This window comes from Chiloscyllium plagiosum, unplaced genomic scaffold, assembly GCF_037043375.1.
Source record: "Chiloscyllium plagiosum isolate Xiang-an unplaced genomic scaffold, Cpla_swu_hap1 HiC_scaffold_23, whole genome shotgun sequence".
Classification (NCBI taxonomy): Eukaryota; Metazoa; Chordata; class Chondrichthyes; order Orectolobiformes; family Hemiscylliidae; genus Chiloscyllium; species Chiloscyllium plagiosum.
This window is the reverse complement of record NW_028270161.1, coordinates 7,193,322-7,211,946: the sequence shown is the minus strand read 5'-3', so window position 1 is coordinate 7,211,946 and position 18,625 is coordinate 7,193,322. Positions and strand designations below refer to the sequence as shown.

The 18,625-nt window shown below is 45.5% G+C and overlaps 1 protein-coding gene across 2 annotated transcripts in view; it reads left to right on the top strand.

Moving 5' to 3' along the window:
• prkcq (protein kinase C, theta) overlaps positions 1 to 18,625 on the top strand; it is a 328,186-nt gene that overhangs the window by 258,896 nt on the left and 50,665 nt on the right. For both annotated transcript variants that reach the window (XM_043714125.2, XM_043714126.2), the window contains exons 8-10: positions 2,425 to 2,554; positions 4,748 to 4,857; positions 12,009 to 12,123. In XM_043714125.2, the coding sequence (XP_043570060.2) occupies positions 2,425 to 2,554; positions 4,748 to 4,857; positions 12,009 to 12,123 (355 nt within the window). The remainder of the gene's footprint in view (positions 1 to 2,424; positions 2,555 to 4,747; positions 4,858 to 12,008; positions 12,124 to 18,625) is intronic.

Here is an 18,625-nt window from a genome sequence, read left to right as displayed (position 1 = left end):
GTGCTCCCGCGAGGAGGTTGAGCAGTTCATCAACTTCATCAACACATTCCACCCTGACCTTAAATTCACCTGGACCATCTCTGAAACCTCCCTCCCCCTCTGGGACCTCTCCAACTCAACCAATGACGACCGACTTGACACTGACATTTTTTACAAACCCACCGGCTCCCACAGCTACCTGGATTACACCTCTTCCCACCCTACCTCCTGCAAAAATGCCATCCAGTTTTCCCAACTCCTCCGCCTCTGCCGTATCTGCTCCCAGGAGGCCCAGTTCCACCGCAGAACACACCAGATGAACTCCTTCTTTAAAGACCTCAATTTCCCTTCCCACATGGTTGAAGATGCCCTCCAACGCATCTCATCCACATCCTGCACCTCCGCCCTCAGACCCCACCCCTCCAACCGTAACAACCCCCTGGTGCTCACTTCCCACCCTACCAATCTTTGCATAAACCGCATCGTCCACTGACATTTCCACCACCTCCACCGCCAGGGATATATTTCTCTCCCCACCCCTTTACGCTTTCCGCAAAGACCATTCCCTCCATGACTACTTGGTCAGGTCCATGTCCCCCAACAACCCACCCTCCCATCCTAGCATCCTCCCCTGCCACCGCAGGAACTGCAAAACCTGCGCCCACACCTCCTCCCTCACCTCCATCCAAGGCCCCAAAGGATCCTTCCACATCCATCAAAGTTTCATCTGCTCATCCACCAATGTTATTTATTGTATCCATTGCTCCCGATGCGGTTTCCTCTACATTGGGGAGACTGGACGCCTCCTAGCAGAGCACTTTAGGGAACATCCCCGGGACACCAACACCAATCAACCCCACCACCCTGTGGCTCAACATTTCAACTCCCCCTCCCACTCAGCCGAGGATATGCAGGTCCTGAGCCTCCTCCACCGCCACTCCCTCACCACCCGGCGCCTGTAGGAAGAACACGTCAACTTCCACCTCGGAACACTTCAACCCCAGGGCATCAATGTGGATTTCACCAGTTTCCTCATTTCCCCTTCTCTCACCTTACCCCAGTTCCAAATTTCCAGCTCAGCATCATCCTCATGACCTGGCCTACCTGCCAACCTTCCTTCCCACCTGACCATTCCACCCTCCTCTCTGACCTATCACCTGCATCCCACCCCCATCCACCCATTGTACTCTTTGCTACCTTCTCACCAGCCCCAATCCCACCCCCACCCCCACTCCCATTTATCTCTCCACCCCAGAGGCTCCCTGCCTTCATTTCTGATGAACATCGATTTTCCTGCTCCTCGGATGCTGCCTGACCTGCTGTGCCTTTCCAGCACCACTGTAATCTAGACTCTGATTTCCAGTATCTGCAGTCCTCACTTTTGCCCAGAAAGGTCGAGAAGTCAAGTCCTTCAATGTGGCACAGTGGCTCAGTGGTTAGCACCACTGCCTCACAGTGCCAGGGACCCGAGTTTGATTCCATCCTCGGGCGACTGTGTGGAGTTTACACATTCTCCCCGTGGCTGCGTGGGTTTCCTCTGGGTGCTCCAGTTTCCTCCCACAGTCCAAAGATGGATTGGCCAAGCTAAATTGCCCACCGTGTCCAGGGATATGTAGGCTAGGTGGGTTAGCCATGGGAAATGTGGGGTTATGGGGTGGGTCTGGATGGGATGCTCTTTGGAGGATTGGTGTATACTCGATGGGCTAAATGGCCTCTTTCTGCACTATGACTTCATGGTAACCTCAGCCAGTGCAGGAATTGAACCCACACTGTCAGCATCACTCACATCACAAACCAGCTGTGAGTTAACCAATCCCCATTGAAAATATATGCATCTTCAACAGCAAACCTGTGTAATACGCACTTCAAAATCATTCGTGTTTCCTCTTATCAATGCTGCACTTACTATCTGTGTAATTATCAATTTACTCTGCAATGATTCTCTTATATTCACCATATTGTTAGCTCAAGATCCATTTTCACACTCCTCAAACTGTTGCATTCCATTACATATTGTCCAGCGGATAGTTTGCTAAGGTAAACTCTCTGCAATGTTTGTGTGGTATTTTCCAATAGATAAGTGGAAGGTTTGAAAGGTTCAGCTGACTCAAAAAGGTGGATTCCACAGATCGAAGATAAACTCAACTTTTCCTTGTAAAACGTCACAAACAATTTAAAAATTTTCCATTAGCATAAACAAAAATTTAGTTTCCTCTCACAAGGTATTGACATCAACATGAGAGCTAATTTTCTCAGAAGCTGATGGAGTGTAACCCTTAAAGAATCCTTTGATTCTGTGATAAAACATCATATCTGCATCTTGTTGCTTCTGGCCAGTTAGTATCAGTATTGTATTCCATACTGCATGGACATATTTGAATGAGATTCACAATTCTTTCACGTTAAACTTTTCACTAACTAGCTGCAATCTCTTTTGCTCTCTAGTTTCACAAGGAACGGTTTAAAATAGATATGCCTCATCGATTTAAAGTCTACAACTACAAGAGCCCGACTTTCTGTGAGCACTGTGGGACTCTCCTATGGGGTCTGGCCAGGCAAGGTTTAAAGTGTGAGGGTAAGTACAGAATTAGCAGAAGCACAAGAGATCAAGCAACTATCACCCAAAATAGAAACCATTTCAAACATTGTCCCTTGCAGCTTCTAGCAGGCAACTTTAGAATGCTTTTTTGATCATCCGCATCTATTACCGGTGGCTCAGGTAGTTAGGTTAGATTATATTAAATTCCTTACAGTGCAGAAACAGGCCATTTGGCTCAACAAGTCCACACCGACCCTCCAAAGAGTAACTCACCCAGACCCATTTCCCTCTGACTAATGCACCTAACACTATGGGTAATTTAGCATGGCCAATTCACCTGATCGCACTGCTGCCTCACAACACAAGAGAAAGTGAGGACTGCAGATGCTGGAGATCAGAGCTGAAAATGTGTTGCTGGAAAAGCGCAGCAGGTCAGGCAGCATCCAAGGAACAGGAGAATCGACGTTTCAGGCATAAGCCCTTCTTCAGGAATGAGGAAAGTGTGTCCAGCAGGCTAAGATAAAAGGTAGGGAGGAGGGACTTGGGGGAGGGGCGTTGGAAATGCGATAGGTGGAGGGGGGTCAAGGTGAGGGTAATAGGCTGGAGTGGGGTGGGGGGCGGAGAGGTCAGGAAGAAGATTGCAGGTTAGGAAGGCGGTGCTGAGTTTGAGGGATTTGACCGAGACAAGGTGGGGAGAGGGAAAATGAGGAAACTGGTGAAATCTGAGTTCATCCCTTGTGGTTGGAGGGTTCCCAGGTGGAAGATGAGGCGCTCTTCCTCCAACCGTCGTGTTGCCATGGTCTGGCGATGGAGGAGTCCAAGGACCTGCATGTCCTTGGTGGAGTGGGAGGGGGAGTTGAAGTGTTGAGCCACGGAGTGGTTGGGTTGGTTGGTCCGGGTGTCCCAGAGGTGTTCTCTGAAGAGAGAGGGACTCACTGAAATCCTTGTAGAGGGAGGGAGAACACCTCTGGGACACCCGGACCAACCAACCCAACCACCCCGTGGCTCAACACTTCAACTCCCCCTCCCACTCCACAAAGGACATGCAGGTCCTTGGACTCCTCCATCGCCAGACCATGGCAACACGACGGTTGGAGGAAGAGCGCCTCATCTTCCACCTGGGAACCCTCCAACCACAAGGGATGAACTCAGATTTCTCCAGTTTCCTCATTTCCCCTCCCCCCACCTTGTCTCAGTCAAATCCCTCGCTCAGCACCGCCTTCCTAACCTGCAATCTTCTTCCTGACCTCTCCGCCCCCACCCCAGTCTGACCTATCACCCTCACCTTGACCTCCTTCCACCTATCGCATTTCCAACGCCCCTCCCCCAAGTCCCTCCTCCCTACCTTTTATCTTAGCCTGTCGGACACACTTTCAACATTCCTGAAGAAGGGCTTATGCCTTCTCCTGTTCCTTGGATGCTGCCTGACCTGCTGCGCTTTTCCAGCAACACATTTTCAGCTCACAACACAAGAGACCCAGGTTCGATTCCAGCCTCAGCCGATTGTCTGTGTGGAGTTTGCACATTCACCTCTTAGCTGCATGGGTTTTATCCAGGTGCTCCGGTTTGCTCCCACAGTCCAAAGATGTGCAGGTTAGGTGAATTGACCATGCTAAGTTGCCCATAGTCTCCAGGGATGTGTAGGTTATGTGGATTAGCTATGGGAAATGCAGCGTTCCAGGGATAGAGTAGGGTAAGCCTGGACGGGTTACTCTTTGAAGTGTCAGTGTGGACTTGTTGGGCCAAATGGTCTGTTTCCATACTGTAGGGATTCTATGATATTCTTTGAGACCTGCTTGAAAATCGAGTTAACTAATTGTTTTTCTTTATAGTTTCCCCCTGGTGTTTGCTGAAGTTTCATGAGAACTGAATAGTAGGCATATTGAAACCACCCCTCAGGGATGTCTTATTTTCATAACTGTATCTTGGGGAGATATAGAGATCATTAAAGGGCAGTGGAAAGAACCCTATTCAGATTGCAACAGTGCAGATGAATAGAATTATGCCCATTGGAAAATCTTTTCTCCCCACAAATTGCTAATTGGATAAATTATGCTCACTCTTCCCAATCAAAATCCATGCTAAATTCCAGTTTCTGGAGGTTTAACAAAGTTTGTGTTCCAAAGTCCCAAGCACGGCTTGGTGGATACCATAAACAGTCCTTGAGTAACAGAGTGAATACCGTATCGTCGATCAATATTACCCTGCATTTGTTTTCTTTTCTACCAGAATGTGCCATGAATGTTCATCACAAATGTCAGAATAAAGTAGCAAACCTGTGTGGTGTTAACCAGAAGATGATGGCTGAAGCCTTGGCTCAAATAGAGAGTGAACAACAGGTATGGAACATTCTTCAGCTACCATTTTGAGTCAAGCTTGAGAAGTGTTTTGTGTCACACAAAATAGCATGAAATCAAAAGGTCACCCAAGTCATATGATTAGTACCGGTCTTATTGTTCCACTGGAGATATGGTCATACCTCAGTCTGAGACGAAAGTTGTTTCCATGTGAAGAAAGTAAAAACAGTGTGAGTAACTTTGAGACGGAAATGAATGCTCAGCTCACATTGTTGTCGAGGTCCTCCTGAAAACAAGTTAGACAACTCCAACCAGAACGTTATGAATTAATTTGCCCCGGGTCTCCCACATCACGAAGCAGTCACATAAAAAAAAGCACAAGTGGTACCAGAGCAAAATAATACTAACCTAATTAGGATACAAGTTACAAAAGCTTTTGCAGGATGGCACAATGGTTAGCACTGCTGCCTCACAGTGCCAGGGACCCAGGTTCGATTCCCACCTTGGGTGACTGTCTGTGTGGAGTTTGCACATTCTCCCTGTGCCTGTGCGGGTTTGCTCCGGTTTCCTCCCACAGTCCAAAGCTGTGAATTGGCCATTCTAAATTGCCCATAGTGTTAGGTGCATTAGTCAGGGGGAAATGGGTCAGTGTGGAATTGTTGTGCCGAAGGGCCTGTTTCCACACTGTAGGGAATCTAATCTAAACAAAAACAGAGATTGCTAAAAAGCTCAGCAGGACTGGCAGCATCCATGGGAAGAAATCAGAGTTAATCTTTCAGGTTCAGTGACCCTTCCTCAGAACTCACTGGACCTGAAACATTAACTGATTTCTCTCCTCACATGCTGCCAGACCTGCTGAGCTTATTCAGCAATTTCTGTTTTTCTTTCTGATTTACAGCATCCCCAGTTCTTTCAGTTTTTATGTAACACTATTTCTAATCCTATTCAGCCCCTTAAGTTTACAATACTCCCCAAGTCTCTTGTAGATTTGCACAGATTTTCTTACTCTCTCTCTCCACTTTCTCTGTCTGTCCCTCCCTCCCCTTCTCCCCCCTCTTTCTCTCTCTCCCACTTCCTCTCTTTCCCTCTCTCCGGATGGTCAGTGGGTCTCTGTCTTTTGCCATGCTGGTCTCTTCAGAAAATCAAGAGGGTTCAGGAGAGATTGGCAGTTGAACTCTGTTTTTGTACTTTTTTGGATGGTTTTCTGGAACTTTCTGACCAATCAGGAAGACACATTTAATAGTTTGAAACATTGTCAATATATTGGGTGTGGGTGTTTGCACTCCCTTTTTGATTTCCTGAAAAACCTCCTCCTCTGCTTTTCGTTGCACTTCAGTCCCACGCTCCTGATCTTCGGGCACCCGGTACCAAGGAGGGAGGGCAGGTCTGAGGACCTCCTCGTGGGTCTGCTCCTGGGCCTGGCCAAACTGGCCATCAACAGGTCGAGGCAGCGGGCTGTGGAGGGGGTCGTTAGGGCCGACTGCCTGCCCCTCTTCCGCGGTTACGTTAAGGCCCGGGTGTCCTTGGAGAAGGAGCACGCGGTGTCGACCAATACCCTGGAGTTGTTCAGGGAGAGGTGGGCGCTGCAGGGAGTGGAGTGCATTATTTCCCCCTCCAGCTCTATTTTGATTTAGTCCCTACCCTCCCCTTCACTTTGATCACACAGCACTGCCCTTTGATGTGAAGGGCAGTGTTTGTCACTGGCCACCCGGGTGTTTTCCTATCTTCCTGGTGGTGGAATTTGAATAAAGATTCGTGCACTTTGTGTCTTTCACTGTGTCTCACACGTATACACACACACCATGGGTGCTGGGGAAAAAATGAAACATTGTCAATCATTTGGATGGCTTGCTACTGTTTGTTTCTTTCTGTAGGAGGCGCCAGTGTTGGGTCCTCTTTTGTTTAGTGGATAGGTCGTTGGGGGTATGTCTGTCCAGGATAACTGTTGCCTTTTACCTTACGCCAATGTCATTAGCACCTGACTGCTGTGTTTGCTCTGGGTATGATGTGGGGCTTTTGTGATTTTAGGAGTTTTACCTGGCCAATGTACCCAGCATTCCTTGCTGTTTGGCCAAGTTAGCAATCCACCTGAGTTTTAGCAGCCAGGAAGTCAATATCTTTCACGTTGGTTTATCAAATACAGTTTCTTCACAATCCAAAAAGCTTTATCAGGCTGGTGTGTGCATGTAAACCTGGCTCATTTCATTGTTTTATAAGGAATTTTATTTGCATATTGCGTGTCTTCTACCAAAATGCTCCACTTCATGTTAAAGGTCTGCATTTGAGCTAGTTGAGACATGGCTGGGGGGGTAATTGTGATTAACAATTAATTTGTTGGTACTTACATAATACCTTTCATATTGTCTGGATGTTCCACAATACTTTACAGCCAATAAAGTATATATGAAGTGACATCACTGGTGTCAGATGGGGACTGCCACATTCAATGTGTGCACACATTGCACATTGTGATGATAGTTGAGGGATAACTCCATGTATTTCTTCAGAAGAGTGATCTGGGATCTTCTTCCATCTTCCTGAGGTGGCAGGCACGGTCTTAGTTCGAAAAGATGTCACCAACAGCAGTGCTGCCCTCCATCAGCCCTGCCTGGCAGTGCCAACTGAGATTTCTGTGCTTTGGAGTGACATCTGAATGTAGCCCTGTCCAAAATGGAGGTCTAACGTGCTGTTCATTGACTCTGCCAACCTTTCTGATGGTTCACGGGGCAGATAAGGGGCGAAGACAGAGGTGGGTGAGCACAAAGATTCACACAATCTCTATGGAATGCTGGCACCTTGGGGTGGGTACTTGATGGGCCGAATAACCTTTTCTGTGCTATCTGAAACTATGAATCAGGGTGGGAGGGGCATCTTTCCTGGAGGTGTGCTCAAAGACATAAGGTAGACCTGTTGATGAAAGACCAATGATCAGACAGCAGACAAAGATTTCAATTTGCCTAAGTCCTGTCTGTGGCTTCACAAATTAACCAGCAGGTAGGCTCCCATCAGCTGGCAAAGTGCCAGGCCTGCTCTGCAGGTAGGCTCTGAGACTTTTGAGACCATCTGCCTGGCATCAGCTTCTGCCCCAGGCCTGTAAAAGGCCCTGGCCGGATCATGTTTGGAACATTGTGAGCAGTTTCAGGGCCCCGTATCTAAGGACAGATGTGCCGCAGTTGGGGGGGTTCCAGAGAAGGTTTACAAGAATTATCCCCGGGAATGAAGGGCTTGTCACATGAGGAGCAGATGTGGACTCTGGGGCTGTACTCAATGTACTTTAAGAAGCATGTGGGGGGTATCTTAGAGAATACTGAGAGCCCTGGATAGAGTGGACCTAGAGAAGATGTTTCCATGACTAGGTGAGACTAGGACCCGAGGGTACAGCCTCGGAGTGAATGGTCAACCCTTTAGAACTGAGATGAACAGGAATGCCAAGTTGGCATGGTGACTCAGTGGTTAGCACTGCTGCCCCACAGCGCCAGTGTCCCAGGTTCAGTTCCAGCCTTGGATGACTGTCAGTGTGGAGTTTGCAAATTCTCCCTGTGTCTGCGTGGGTTTCCTCCGGGTGCTCGGATTTCCTCCCACAGTCCAAAGATGTGCAGGTCAGGTGGATTGGCTATGCTAAACTGCCCTTTAGTATCCAGTGGTGTGCAGGCCTGGTGAATTAGCCGAATTGCAGGGTTATGGGGATAGGATGGAGGCTGCTCTGGATCTAGATGAGATGTTCTTCAGCAGGTTAGTGCAGACTTGATGGGTCAAATGGCCACTTTTCACACTGTAGGGATTCAGTGAATTTCTTCAGCCAAAGGGTGGTGAATCAGTGGAACCCATTGCTGTGGAGGCTAACTCATTGAGTGCACTTAAGACAGAGATAGGTAGGTTTTTAATTGATCAAGGAGAAAGTGAGAACTGCCCGAAACGTTGACTCTCCTTCTCCTCAGATGCTGCCTGGCCTGCTGTGCTTTTCCACCATCCTTTTCAACTCTTGATTGATCAAGGGTTAAAGGGAGAATGAGGTTCAGAAACATATGAGCCATGATCAAATAGTGGAGATGATTCGATGGGCCAAATGGCCTAATTCTGCTCCTTTATCTTATCGGGCTTTGATGGCATACTTTGGAATGGCAGAAAATTGAACACGGAGATGCTGGGGAGTGAGTACAATGGGAGGCTTCTGATTACCATTAACGATCACACAGATGCTTGTGTGTTTAATTATCGTGTGAAACCTGAGGTTAAATAATGGTCTTGTAATGACTGCAGAATGCCAGTTATTATTCATCACCCACACTGTCATTCATGGAATAGTTTGGTTACCAGCTGGAAGCCCGCCTCACATCACTGATACCAGAGAATTATCTATTCGGCTGTCATTGTCGGGAACTGTAGAGAAAATAATTAACGGTTGATTCTGGTCCCAATCATTTATAATAACAATATTCATCAAAGACATTCATGCAGCTGCAGACTTTACAATTTTTTGAATTTTGCCATTCAAAAACCTCTCAATTTCATCTCCATGGAGGCCCTTTGGCCCATTGAGTCTGTACTGCCAAAAACATACCACTACCTACTCTAGTCCCACTTTCCACACACTAGGCCCAAAGCCTTGAATGTTAAGACATTTCAAGTGGTTCATCCAAGTACTTTATAAAGGTGGTGAGGTTTCCCACCTCAATCCCCCTCCTAGGCACTGCATTCCAGACCCCCATCACACTCAATGGGGGGAGGGAATGTTTTCCTTAAATCCCCTCTAAACTATCCTCCCTGAACATTCTTTGAGTTTTCGTGTCAGTCCTCTGAGGATAGGAGTTGGGAAGTTGTGTTGAGGTTGTACGGGGCATTGGTGAGGCCTCTTCTGGAATACTGTGTCCAGTTCTGGTCTCCCTGTTATAGGGAGGATATTATTAAGCTGGAGAGGGTTCAGAAGAGATTTACTGTACCAGGATGTTGCTGGGAATAAAAGGTTTGAGTTATTAAGGAAGGCTGGATAGGCTGGGACTTTTTTCACTGGCGCATAGGAGGCTGAGAGGTGATCTGATATGAGTTTATAAAATAATGAGAGTTATGGGATAGAGTTAATGATAGTTGTCTTTTCCCTAAGATGGGGAATTTCAAGACTAGGGGACACATTTTTAAGGTGTGAGGAGAGAGATTTAAAAAGGACATAAGTGGCAAATTGTTTACATAGAAGGTGGTTCACGTGTGGAATGAACTTCCTAAGGTTGCGCATACAATGACAACATTTAAAAGACATTTGGAGAAGTACATGAATAGGAAAGGTTTGGAGGGATATGGGCCAGGAGCAGGCAATGGGACTAGTTTAGTTTGGGATTATGTTTGGCACGGACTGGTTGAACCAAACAGCCTGTTTCCATGCTGTCTGACTCTATGGTTGAAACCTGTACATATTTTAGGATATCCAGGGAAATTATGACTAATGGCTGTGGACCAGTCCTGCAATCGACCTGGGTGAGCAGCTCTGAGCACCACATATTAGGAAGAATATTTTGACTTCAGAGTGAGTGTGGTGCAGCTTTACTTGGATAATTCTATGCTCAAAGAGTTAAATTATAGAAAGTATTCTATCTGGCTGCATCACAGCATGGAATGGCGACTGATCTTCCCATGACCACAGAGAGTTGTGAACACAGCCCAGTCTATCACAGCCTTCCATCCACTGACTCCATCTGTACTTCCTGCTGCTTTGGGAAAGTGAACAACATTATCAGAGACCACACCCACCCGGTTATACTCTCTTCCCTCTCTTCCTTTGGACAGAAGATATAAAAGTTAGAATACACACACAACAGGTTCAAGAACAGCTTCTTCCCTGCTATTAGGCTGATGAATGGACCTCACAAATTTTAAATTTAATGTTGATTGTGCTCTCTGTAGCCTCCTCTGCAGCCGTGACATTGTATTGCTCATCTGATCTATTACCCTTATGCACGGTGTATGGTGTAATCTCTCAGTACTGCACGCAAAACAAGACTTTTCACTGTACCTAAATACATATGACAACGATAAATCAAATCAAATTACAAGAAGTGATTCAAGAATCTGGACCATATTCCCTGTGATTCAGAAGGTTAAGGTGATTTGATCAAAGATTGTGAGACATTCAGTGGAACAAAAGAGAGAGATCTATTTTAACAATTTGGACAGTAAGGTTTAATTGTCTAAAAGTTAGCACCAGACTCCTGAGCAGTGAAGTTACAAATCACTTCTACACTGAGTGGCAGAGGTTTGGAACTCTGTTCAACAAGTTACTTTTGATCAGTCGGGGAATCAAGAGTTACTGGGAACATTCAGGAAAGTGGACATGAGGAATGTCGGATCAGCCATGATCCGATTGAGTGGCGGAACAGGCTTGAGGGGTCCTATTATAGTCTAAATGGATATTTAATGCCAAACTAATTTTTAATTTTAAAATTATACTTAAATTAGTCAACGGGTAAGGGACAATCAAAAACAAAAATTGCTGGAAAATCTCAGCAGGACTTAGCAGCATCTGTGGAGAGAACTCTGAGTTAATGTTTCGGATCGAGTGACCCTTCCCAGAACTGTATCTGGAATTAAGTCACAGATGAGGCACAAACTCGTTGGATAGTAGAACAGGGCAGAAGGACTGAATGGCCTCCTCCTGTTCATCTAGGAGAAAGTGAGGACTGCAGATGCTGGAGATCAAGGTTGTGCGTGTGGTGCTGGAAAAGCACAGCAGGTCAGGCAGCATCCAAACAGCAGGAGAATCAACGTTTCTAGCATAAGCCCTTCATCAGGAATGTCTGACCTGCTGAACCTTTCCAGCACCACTTTAAACTAAATTGCCCACAGTGTCCAGGGATGTGCAGGAGAACTGGATTGGCCATGGAAAATGCAGGGATAGGGTAGGAGGTGGGTCTGGGTTGGTGTGGACTCAAAGGGCTGAATGGCCTGCTTGCACATTATAGAGATTCTCCAATAATCTTAAACTGAGCCTTAACCAAGACCCTGTCACCTCCTCCCCTCTCAGAAAGAAAAAGACTGAAAATTGTAAATGTGTGTTCACTAAATCAACCTTAATGTAAGTACAAGTGGAGTTATGGTTGAAAGGGTGGATGTGGGATAACACAGCAGGATGGGCCCCAAATTCTGTTGATGTTTGTCTTGGCTGCTGATTCTACAACAACCCATTTGTGCCCCTTTCAATCCAGGCCCGTAACTTGCGTGATCAAGTGGAAATAGGACGAGAAAGACCTGTTGAAATTAACCAGGGTGTTGTCAAAAAGCCGTCAGAAGGTGAACAGGCTGCTGTCTCTGCCAAGAAAGGTACTGTAACCCACTTCAACCGCTGTCTGTTTCATTGTGACGGTGCAGGATCTGTGCAATTTCTGAAAGACATCAGCGACCTTATTTATTTAACTTGTCCAGTCCGGGCTTTCAGCAGGTGCAGAGTATCCATTGTCACATTGTGCATCAGGCAATAACACAAAGATTGTTCTCATGAGGACAAGCACATACAAGAAGCAAGTGCTGTTGGTTTATCTGGGACCACCACCTACCCCCCCTACAGAATCATAGACACAGCAAGTGAAGCAGGCAGGAAAAGCCATCTCAGGCTGTTAGGCTCTGAGAAACAAGCTGGAGTTTCAGCCTCAGTCCAGGCACTGTGTCCTATACCCGACTCTGAACAAATGGTGAACCCTCTACAAATCTGCACTACCATCTGACAAAGGCTTTAAATGCCATGAAAATGTACTGTGCTATTCATCACCAATATGAATAGTGATCCCAAGGCAGGTGGCTATTACCCTGGAGAGTCAGCAGGTCTGGCAGCATCTGTGGAGAGGGCACAGAGTTAACTTTGAGTCAGAGAGTATCGAGCTGTACAGCATGGAACAGACCCTTCAGTCCAACTCGTCCATGCCAACCAGATATCCTAAACTAATTTATTCCCTTTGCCAGAATTTGGCTCATATCCCTCTTAAACCCTTCCTATCCATATATCCATCCAGATGCCTTTTAAATGTTGTAATTGTACCACCCTCCACCACTTCCTCTGGCAGCTCATTCCATACACGACCACCATCTGCATGAAACAATTTCCCCTTGGGTCCCTTTTAAAATCTTTCCCCTCTCACCTTACACCTATGCTCTCTAGCTTTGGACTCCCCTAACCTGGGGAAAAAACCTTGGCTATTTACTCTATCCATGCCCCTCATGATTTTATAAACCTCTGTAAGGTCACGCTTCAGCCTCCAACACTCCAGGGAAAATAGGCCCAGTCTTTTCATCCTCTCCCAATAGCTCAAACCCTGCAACCCCAGCAATATCCTTGTAGATCTTCTTTGAACCCTTTCAAGTTTAACAACATGTTTCTTATAGCAGGGAGACTAGAATTGAATAAGGTATTCCAAAAGTGGCCTAACCAGTGACTCTTCCTCAGCCCTGCAGTGTTTCTCCATCAATCTTTGTTTTTATCTCAAACCTGCAGCACCAACAACTCTGTGTTTTATTTTAATGCTCTGGGGTTGTCGGTTCAAATCCCATCATGGTGGATGGTGGAATTTTAAATTCAATTAATAAAGTTAGAATACAAAATTGACTTGGTAATGATGACCATGAAACTTTATCAGTTGTTCTAAAATCCCATGTGCCTTAGGGAAAGAAATCTGCTGTCCCCTCCTGATCTGGTCTACATGTAACTCCAGGCCAATAGAAATATAACTGGCTCTTAACTTCCCCCTGAAATTACCCATTCTCAGTTCAAGGGTCATTAGGGATGGGCAACAATGCTAATCTATCCAGTGGCACCATTTCCCGTGCAAGAGTAAAGACAATAACTGAGAAGCATAAATAAGACAAAATATAAAGTAATGATTTGGTCGGGAGGTTGGAACAACATATTAATGGAGACACAGCAGTGGGAGATTAGATTACTTACATTGTGGAAACAGGCCCTTCAGCCCAATAACTCCACACCGACCCTCTGAAGAGAAACTCACCCAAGCCCATTCCCCTACATTTACCCCTTCACCTAACACTACGGGCAATTTAGCATGGCCAATTCACCTACCCTGCACATCTTTGGACTGTGGGAGGAAACCCACTCAGACACGGGGAGAATGTGCAAACTCCACACAGACAGTTGCCCGAGGCAGGAATTGAACCCGGGTCCCTGGTACTGTGAGGCAGCAGTGCTAACCACTGAGCCACCGTGATATTTAGGAAGGTGATTAAAGAATTCAGGTAAAACAGAAAAAATGAAATTACATGACATCATGAGATACACCCGACGGCTTGACTTTGAGGCATCAGCAAATCCATCCAACATGGAACATCATGGAAGATTAAGAGATAGGATATAATTAAAATGGAAACACAATGTTCCCTCAAGTTTTATTAGCTGTGGATGGTGAGCTTGTTAAGACATGAAATAGACAAGGAAGAGGATTGTATAATATGAAGACGACACTGTGGAGAGTGAAAGGTAGCAGGCAGAATGCACACATAGAGAACAGGAGGGCTCTCCTGGCCGAGTGGTAATGTCCTTATCTCTAGGCAAGAAGATCCAGGACATGTCTGAACAGGATAATTTAAATATCTATACAGAGGACAGTCAGAGGGGACATCTTCTCTGGAACCATAAGGGTCAAGATCAGAGTGGTGCTGGAAAAGCACAGCAGGTCAAGCAGCATCCAAGGAACAGGAAAAATTGACCTTTCGGGCAAAAACCTTTCTCCATCCTGATGTAGGGCATTTGCCCGAAACGTCGATTCTCCTGCTCCTCGGATGCTGCCTGACCTGCTGTGCTTTTCCAGCACCACTCTAAGCTTGACTTTGATCTCCAACATCTGCAGTCCCCACTTCTGTGAGATTGATTGGAACCCTAAGGGACCAAGTCCCATATGATCTGATATAGCTCCTTTTGTACATGCTCAGTAGCTATTCTTAGAGTAAAGGTATAGTTCACCCTTTACTCCACGAAGGTAACAAAAGTATACTAGAGAAAGTTAAGAATAAAGTTTTTAAAATGCAACAAATAGGAAAGCAAAGAAATAGATGGGGCTCTAACAGAGTAGAAAAAGAAGCTGTATTCTACAGACACACTATCAACTCATGGAAAGTTGAGATAAGGAGAAGTCTCCTAAGGCTAAACTCAGATAGTGAGATTACACGAATATTGAATAATTATTATGCCATGGCATTTATCAGAATCTAACAAGGCCTACCAAGCCAGCAACGCCCTCATCCCATAAATGAATCAAAAAGATTCAGACTTCTCCAGTGTGACCGAGTTTCTCCATCTGTAGTACATGTTATTAACAGCCTCAAACTCTTCAGGGTCTTCCCCCACCACCCCCGCCCCCTTCCCCACTCCTCCTTCTCCAAAGGCTGCACAAACCTGTAACTTTCTATAAAGATATAAGCTCTCAGTTAAGGCTCTCATGGTAGTGCCCATACCTCTGGGCCAGGTGACCTGAGTTCTGAATCTCACCTGCTCCAGAGATGTGAATGGGCTGATTAAAAAGTATGCGGCAGATTCAAGTCTTCAAAGATCACAAAGTACCAGAGTGCTTCTGTTTTAAATGCACCTTGATGCAAGCTGTCCTATTGTCTCAAAGATCAGCTACTGGAAAGGCTCATTTTTTTTCTGTGTAGGTGCTCATAAGATTTGCAACAGGACAAATGATGAAGAGTCATCTAGAACAAAACGTTAGCTTGCCCTCTCTCCACGGATGCTGCCTGACCCTCTGTGATCTCCAGCATTTGTTGTTGTTGTCAGTACAGATTCCAGCATCTGCAGTAATTTGCTTTTTGGTTTTTGAGCTTCTGTGCTTAACATTATCAATTGTGAACCTGAAGCGAGTGAAGGGACAGGGCAGGAACTGGTAACTGTTGCCCTGTTTGATGTTTCCTTTTCTTGGTTGATGGATGTGACCTTGCTCAGAGCTCCCTTTCCCTCACTCTCTTTTTCCACCACCCATCATCCCAAGTGGCCACTTTAGGAACACCAAATCAATGAAATAAAGATTTGCATTTATATACTGATCACTTTACAACATCTCTTGCCTCAGCGTATGTTGACTTATTTTAAAATAAAATATCACACTACACCAGGTTATAGTCCAACAGGTTTATTTGGAAGCACTAGCATTTGGAGCGCTGCTCCTTCATCAGGTAGCTAGTGGGCAGGATCATAAGCTGAAAAATGTGTCGCTGGAAAAGCGCAGCAGGTCAGGCAGCATCCAAGGAGCAGGAGAACTGACGTTTCGGGCATAAGCCCTTCTTCAGGAATTCCTGAAGAGGAGCTTATGCCCGAAACGTCGATTCTCCTGCTCTTTGGATGCTGCCTGACCTGCTGCGCTTTTCCAGCGACACATTTTTCATCTCTGATCTCTAGCATCTGCAGTCCTCACTTTCTCCTGTCAGGATCATAAGACACAGAATTTATAGTAAAAGATCACAGTGTCATGCAATTGTATCTGTTGCAATCACTGTGATCTTTTATTATAAATTCTTTGTCTTGTGATCTTGCCCTACTGGCTACCTGACAAAGGAGCAGCACTCTGAAAGCTAGTGCTTCCAAATAAACCTGTTGGACTATAACTTGGTGTTGGTTGATTTTTTTACTTTGTCCACGCCAGTCCAACACCGGCTCCACCTCATTGTATTTTGAAATAAGTAGACAAGCAGAGGGCTGGAAGAACACAGCAAGCCAGGCAGCATCAGAAGGTGGGGCAGTCAACGTTTCAGGTGTAACCCTTCTTCAGGCCTGGGGCTGGGTGTGGGGGGAGCTGCAGATAAAGGGTGTGGCAGGAGCAGGGTGGTGAGGTGGGGATAGGTGAAAAAAGATAAAAGGTACATCTGGTTGGTTGATGGGAGGAATGAATCCAGTAGAAAATTGAGCAGCCGTCTTTTAATCAAGGAAACAAAGCCAACATTCATGCAGAGCAGAATCCCAGCAAGTAAAACGACAATCGTAACAAGAACAACTGATATTTGTATGGCACCTTTAAATATCATGTCCCATTGTGCTTCACATAGAGTCATAGAGACGTACAGCATGGAAACAGACCCTTCGGTCCAACCCGCCCAGATATCCCAACCCAAATCTAGTCCCACCTGCCAGCACCCGGTCCATATCCCTCCAAACTCCTCTAGGGGATCTCTAACCTTCACAGATGTATATTCCTGATGAAAGGCTTTTGCTCAAAACGTCGATTTTCCTGCTACTCGGATGCTAGCAGACCAGCTGTGCTTTTACAGCACCACTCTAATCTGGTCTCTGAACTACACATACAAATGGTCTCTTAATATTTCTGATTTATACCCAAACAAATTCTTCCAACATTGAATTACTGCCATCTTTAATTAACCACCACCTTTTCCTAGCTCTCTGTCATTTCAATCTGTCAAATACCTTTCAACATTCAGGTCTCAAGTTTGGTCAACTTTCAACTGTGCCTCTGTAATTTCTAGCCAACCATATGGTTATGATCCCCAGCCAATATTGCTACTGGGAAAAATCAAATCCTAGAATGAAATCCAGCTTGATAAATAAAAACAAAACAGAAATGATTTCAGGACACAAAGCTGTAGATTTAGTTTTAATAATAAAACTGAAATTTATTACACAGAAGATAGAAAAGTAAAATAAAACAAACCAAGCTAAATATAACTGAAAGAGTTCAAAGCATACTGCAAAACTAAATCCCATCTTCTCTGCAACACAATCCGTGGAATATAAAACACAATATGAGACTGAGGCTCAAAAGATCAGCTGATCGAAAGCTCAGTCAACAACTTAGGCTTTAGTAAGCTTCTTAAAGCAGGACGAGAGAGGAAGGTTTACGGTAGGAATTTCAGAGATTAGGGTCCCGGTAGCTGATGGTGCGACCTCCTTTGGTGGAACGATGAGTACCAGCCATGTTCAAAGGTCAGAATCAAAGGAATGCAAAATCTCCAGGGGGGAAGGAGGTGATGATTATGGGGCTGGAGAAGGTTAGAGAGATATTGACAGGGAGCCAATGTATGTCAGTGAGCAGAGGTTTGATTATGGAATGTGGATGGGTACATGCAAAGACATGGGCAGCAGAGGATGGCCTCAATTTGCATTTGGAGATAACAGTTGCGGGAGATGTGTTCTTCAGACTCATTATTTTTCAGGATCATAGAAATACAGAAACATATATGATAGGAGCTGGTGTCGGCCATTCAGCCCCATGAGCCCGCTCCCCCATTCAATATGGTTGTGGCTGATCATCGAGCTCAATACCCTAATCCTGCCCTCCCCCCCCCCCTGTATCCATTGAACCCTTTAGCTACAAGAGATATATTTCCAGGTTGCTCTGCTATAACATGTGTTGCATCAACATGAATTCATTGTAACCTGATTGACGAATTGGGGATGCTGTTTCTTAAGCACAAATTTTTTAAATGTGCGCTGGTTGCAATGCGATTATATCGCCAACACTTTAAGTGCTGTTTCTAAAGCGTGACTTCTCTATAACGCAGTGTTACAGAAGAACTGACAACACATTCTTCATAAAAACACACAATGTGTTGGCTTCAACCACTTTCTGTGGTAAAGGTTTCCACAGGCTCCCCACTCTCTGGGCGAAGAAATTTCTCCTTATCTTAAACGTAAAGATTTATCCCTTATCCATAAACTATAATCCCTCGTTCTGGACTCCCCCATCATCAGGAACAGCTTTTCTGCATCTAAATTATCGAGTCCTGCTAGAATTTTATAGGTTTCTATGAGATCCCCCCTCATTCTTCGAAACTCCAGTGAATACAATCCTCACTGAGTCAGTCTCTCCTCATA